This window comes from Balaenoptera musculus, chromosome X (genome assembly GCF_009873245.2).
Source record: "Balaenoptera musculus isolate JJ_BM4_2016_0621 chromosome X, mBalMus1.pri.v3, whole genome shotgun sequence".
Lineage (NCBI taxonomy): Eukaryota > Metazoa > Chordata > Mammalia > Artiodactyla > Balaenopteridae > Balaenoptera > Balaenoptera musculus.
This window is the reverse complement of record NC_045806.1, coordinates 78,140,726-78,146,725: the sequence shown is the minus strand read 5'-3', so window position 1 is coordinate 78,146,725 and position 6,000 is coordinate 78,140,726. Positions and strand designations below refer to the sequence as shown.

General features: G+C 36.3%; 1 protein-coding gene across 2 annotated transcripts in view; it reads right to left on the bottom strand.

Moving 5' to 3' along the window:
- Nucleotides 1-2,321: 2,321 nt before the first annotated feature.
- The window catches only part of FAM133A (family with sequence similarity 133 member A), a 50,889-nt gene continuing 47,210 nt past the window's right edge, over nt 2,322-6,000 (bottom strand). For both annotated transcript variants that reach the window (XM_036840058.1, XM_036840059.1), the window contains exon 4: nt 2,322-3,198. In XM_036840058.1, coding sequence (XP_036695953.1) covers nt 2,346-3,095 — 750 coding nt within the window. In that variant the 5' untranslated portion in view covers nt 3,096-3,198 and the 3' untranslated portion in view covers nt 2,322-2,345. The remainder of the gene's footprint in view (nt 3,199-6,000) is intronic.

The following is a 6,000-nucleotide window of genomic DNA, read 5'->3' as shown; positions in this document are numbered from 1 at the left end:
AAACCAATGTTATTTTATTGAATAACATTTACTTCTGCTATGACATAAATGATCACCTCTGAATCATTCTGCTGATTACACAAAGATGTGATAGAAAATACGTGAATTATTTTATGTAAATAATGAAACAGACATTCTAGAGTTCTATGTTACTACTTAGAGTAGGATAGATGATTGCTGTGGTAATAAAAAAGACCCCAAATCTCAGTAGCTTAACACATAGCAATTTATTTCTCACACTCAGAACATTCACTGTAAGTCCATCAGCTCTCCAGGGCAGGCCCCTTACAAATAGCAACTTAGAGATACAGGTTGCATCCATCTTGTAGGTACACTACTTGGAGGACACTGCTTTCAGGTCCTCATGGCAGGTAAAGAGAGCTGGAGGGTCACGCAGGACTTTTTACTGCTCTGGTATTGAAACGACACATCACTTCCGTTTATAATCTCTCTGTAATCCCTCTGCTAGAAGTAATAAATGGCATTGCCTAACTACAAGGGGCTGGGAAGTGAATGGGGGCACATAGATATTTGATAGCTGTTAATGTCTTTGCCACATTCTACAAATAATATAAGCTTTTTTTCATATTTTAATGAAAAACAATTTTTGAAAAACTCTATATGGATAGAAAATATCTCTTAAATACAATAGTTTTTATCAGCATATAGACATATATTTTAGGAAACAGCTAAAGTTATGAAGCTTCAATGTGACCTAACAAGGCATTACATTTATAATGGTCCAAGAATGTTACTGAGAGATTCCGGGGTATGCACTGCAAAAATTTGGGGACCCAATATGTTATTTATCTACCAGATGTTTTCTATCTTTATAATAATTTTACTTGTGATTCAAGGGAGCTGACATGAAATCAGCTATTTAAAAAAATAGCTATTTATTCTCTCCTCATGCTAAAATACTTTGTACATATGACATTACAATTAGCACATCCTCTGTAACAGGTGTTTTTGTTAGACACCAATTTATAATTCATATTACTCTGATATAAAAAATGTAGAGTAAAAATAAATTTCAACTTATTTCAGCATAGTGGTAAACGTGATTCAGCAACAAACACGAGGCAACAAACTCCAAATGTTAGTAAAATGTGAAACAGAAGGATTATAATCTCCTAAATTTAACTCCTATTTTAATTCAATATTAATGCTTAAGACAAGAAATTTTTAAACAGCATACTTGCTAAGGTTTTGGCAGTAGTTTTATGTAACAAGACATACAGCGTACTAGAGGTCTGGCACTCAACTTGCTTACAGTAAACCAGCTTCAATATGAAGGCATTAAATATTTTTTAAAAACCTTCTTTTTACATGCTAAATATTTTGGCAAGTGTGCAATTAAACACAGTCATGACATTAATATAGTAAGATTAAGAAATTACAAACTTGAAACTTGTATCCTAAGCATAAATCATATAAAAAAGGATTACTGGTTATATAGAATATCTCTGGATAATCAAAACTTAATAGTATATAGCATGCAAAATATGTCAGAATCTTTATTAATCAAAAAATACCAGGGTCTATTTAAAATTATTCCCCTCCAAAGGGTATCAAAGTTAATTCAAATCATGTAACACTCTAACACTAAATATTATTCAGTACTGTCGAAATGGAGGTAAATTTCATAAAACTGGGGCCTTACATATACTGTAAATTGCTGTCTTTCTTGTTCACGTGAAACAGCATACATTACTAAGTAAGAAAAGAATGGCTGCTGCACTGGCAAAAATAGGATGTATAAGGATCAAAGGCACACTATTCAGCTCGCCAAAGTGAGAGCAAATTCTTTTTCCCCCACAAACCCTTTCCCCATGTAAACAAAAGTTCATTAAGGAGAAAAGAAAAATAAAATAAACTTTTAATCTTCAAAAGTAAGTATTTTGAGACAATGTTAAGTCCATGCTTCAAAAATGTCAGCTATTGTTGCCTGGATATTTCTGATTATATTTTAAAGATGTAACCAAATTAGATACTTTTAACATTAGATCCACTGCTTGGTCAAAATTATTTATCATCTGAAACATTTTACTTTAATTCCAAACATTTTAACCACTAGTATGACAACACGGTTTTAGCTCTCAGAAGAATTAGCCAGTGGAGGGAAAAACACACAAAAAACCCCAAAATCCTACATTTAAGCTGCAGGCAACAATTATGGCCCTTTCTGGCACAGTAGCATTTGACTGGCAACTCAAAGTCCAGGAATAATTCTACTAACACAGGGAAACTCATGCATTTTGGTAAATATGCCCTAACATTCACAGTTGAAGTTTCCTTTACACCTTTCTTTTTTCAATAGGGGAATCTTGCTTTTTTTCTTGATATTATCCGGACTTGTGGTTTGAACCTGACTTCTTTTTCTTCTTCTTACTATGTTTTTTGTGCTGTTTCTTCTTCTTCTTCTTTGCTTTTTCCGTTGCTTTTTCTCGCTCTTCACGTCTTCTCTTCTTTTTTGCTTGCACCTCCTCTTCATAATCTGATTCTGATGAGGACTCCAATGATAAAGGTTTATCCTCAGGACAAGTCTTCTTTCTTTTTTTGCTGAGACTTCTAATATACTTTTCTTTCTCTGTTTCATCCTTTGACTTCTTTTTCTTTTTTACAGATTCTTTGCTCTCTGATTCAGATTCACATGTAGAGCTTTCTGATGATTTGTATGAACGGTTCTTCTTTTTCTTTCTCTTTTTTCCTTGTTTCTTTTCCTCATCCTCAGAATCTGAAGAACTGCTTGAAGAATCAGAGCTTGATGTAGAAGAAGATGAAGACTGACAAGATTTCTTCTTTTTCTTTTTCTTTCTTTCTCTTTTTTTGGATGAGCTCTCATTTCCACTTAATAATTTCTCTCTGCTTTTTTCTAGTTCCTTCTTCCAATTCTCATTCATTTTTTCTTCAAATTCAGCTAATGCCTTGGAGCCTTTCTTTTTATTTTCTAATTGTTTCTTCACTTCTTCCCAGGTGGGCCTTGGTCGATTCAGATAATCTTGTATTGTTGGGCCTGCAGATTGAGATGGGCCCCTCCATCTGGCCATTGCTATAGGATTCATATAGGCCACCCGATTGTCCCGCTTCCCCATGGTGCCTGATGGTTCCCAGAGCCGACTCTCAGTTGCTAAAGAGAATAAAGATAGACATCCTCCTTAAATTCTTCATCTGCTAGTATACCAAGTGGGCTCCATTCTGTGAGAGAAGCAGATGGAATGATTACAAAACACCTTTAATATAAGACAAAGTAAGCACATAAGTTTAATTGGTCACTGTCTATCACATAGTACAGTAGAAAGATTTCCAAAATCTTAGACCTTGAGAAAAAAAAAATACACACAAGATTTTTGCATGTTTTAGACGTTGTGGTATGAATATAATATAAAGTGTTTTTTATATCTCATGTAAGGTTCTGTTATCTAAATTTTTTAAATAACTATTTCCTTTTATATTGTATGATAATTACCTTTTTTCTTTCTTTCTTTCTGCCTTATATGGTATAAAGAGAGAGAGGAATTTCTATAGCTAAATTCTATACCAGGCAGACCTTCTCCATTTTAGTAGAGTGCAGCACAATCCACTCCACTCTTTGACAGAAACCTAGGAGTCATACCTGAAAAATCCTTCTCCCTCAATTCTCACATCCAGTTCATACTAAATCCTGCTGTTTAAACCCCCACAACAATAGGTCTCATGTCCATTCACTTCTCTCCAAATATACTGTCATCGACATAGTCCAGGTACTGCCATTTTTCATTTGGACTATTAATCTCTAGTATCTATTGTTTATTATCTGCCAGGGACTGCTTAGTGTTGTGCAGTGGGTTATCTCATTCAGTCTCCAGACTAACCCTACGAAGTTGATCCTATTATTATCCCTGTTATACAGATGAAGAAACTGAGGCTTAGAGAATTTGAGTAAAGAGTACTTGCATAAAGTAACATAAAAAATGGCAAATTGCAAAACCAGGATTTAAATCAAGGCAGCCTGACGCCAAACCCTGCACACCTAACACAACATTATATTGCCTCCTTATATCAACCTCTTATTTATTTATTTATTTATTTATGGCTGTGTTGGGTCTTTGTTGCTGTGTGCGGGCTTTCTCTAGTTGCGGCGAGCGAGGGCTACTCTTCGTTGCAGCGTGCGGGCTTCTCATTACGGTGGCTTCTCTTCTTGCACAGCACAGGCTCTACGTGTGTGGGCTTCAGTAGTTGTTGCTCGCGGGCTCTAGAGCGCAGGCTCAGTAGTTGTGGTGCATGGGCTTAGTTGCTCTGCGGCATGTGGGATCTTCCCGGACCAGGGATCAAACCTGTGTCCCCTGCATTGGCAGGCGGATTCTTAACCACTGAGCCACCAAGGAAGTCCCTCAAACTCTTAATTGACAGCCCTATATTTACTCTTACTCTCTTCCATTCCAATCCCACACTGAAATCAGAAGGATCTTAAAATACTCCAATGGCTTTACATTTTAATGAGAATTAGATCCACACTCCTATAAAGATCCTGTATGATCTGTCCTGCTTATTGCTCTTACATTTCATTGAGTGTTATTCATTCCTTTTCTCAATTCTATCTTTTCCAATCTTCTCTTGGTTTCTGGAACATGTTAAGCTCCAAGCTTAGCCACCATGGCCAGTTCTACCTCATCTTCATGCCTCAGTTTAGAGGTCAATTCCTCAGAAAGGAAATTATTAGGTGGAACTATATAAAATCACCAATTATACAGAAAAAAAGTCAAATACCAGCAAATTCACATGGCTCAACCTTATATTATGTTGCCTCTGTATCTATCCCTTATAGTCATTATTCTGTATCACAGTTCCTTGTTTCTTTTATTCGTAGCACCTAGAAAATTGAGGAGTATTTTTTTTTATTTGACTATTTGGATGTGTGTGTTTGTGTGTGTGCATGCATGTGTGTGTGTGTGTGTGTATTCATTGCTAAATATAAGGCTAAGAAGGGTTAAAGGTCATGTTTGATCTGTCTTATCACCATGGTGTTCCCAGTACCTAACATGGCATCTGGCCCACACTAAGTACTCAGTAAGTATTTGCTCAGTAATAAACAAACGAATGAATGGATTGATGCAGGGGTAACTCTGTGAAAAAGGGGCATTCACAGAAGCCTCCTGGAGTTGGTGATGTCAGTACAGGATTTTGAAGGATAAATAGGAGTTCACCCGGGAAATGAGGAAATGACAGACATTCCAGGCAGAAGAAACAATATGTGAAAAAACAGAGAAATCTGAAAGAGCACCATGTATTTAGTGTTGATGGAGCCTAAAGTGAAAGAGGGTAGCAGCAGGAGGTAAGGCTGCATAGGAATTAAATAGCCTGATCATAGAGGCTTTCTTAGGTCATTTTAACATCTTGGATTTTGTCCTATACTTGTTAGGAAGCTAGCAAAGTCTGAAGAGAAAGATGATCAGACATATCACAGATTTTTCTGTCAGTCTCCATCTTGACTTTGACCCTTTAAGTCACCCTAACATACCTACCCATCATAAGCTCAATGCCACAGATTTTACAGTGACTCTTGGTAATAGTTTCTTGGGTTTGATTTGTTGTGTTATCTTATTCTCCTTCCTCTTCAGTTCTGCCCAGTTCCTCTTAGGTATTTGTGTCATTTTCATTCTTACTGCTACCCTAAAGGTCTGTCAAATATCATTGTTTCCCAGACTCGATCATCAAAAGCCCTTAATGACTTTATTTCATATTCAACTTGCTGGTTTTTTCTGCTACTGTACACTTAGAATAGCATAATCCATTCTAATTACAGTTCCTTGAGACCTAGTCCTGACATCATCTAGAAAAACAGGCAAAGACCAATTCACAAAGGATTTGGATGCAATGCTGAGGTTGGGATTTATTCTATGGGACTTACAGTGAATCTAATGGGGAGGTGTGGACTATTTTAAGCCAGAGAGTGATATAGTCACATTTGAGTGCTTAAGAGACAATTTCTTACCAGCTGAAGACAATGAGATTCATTCA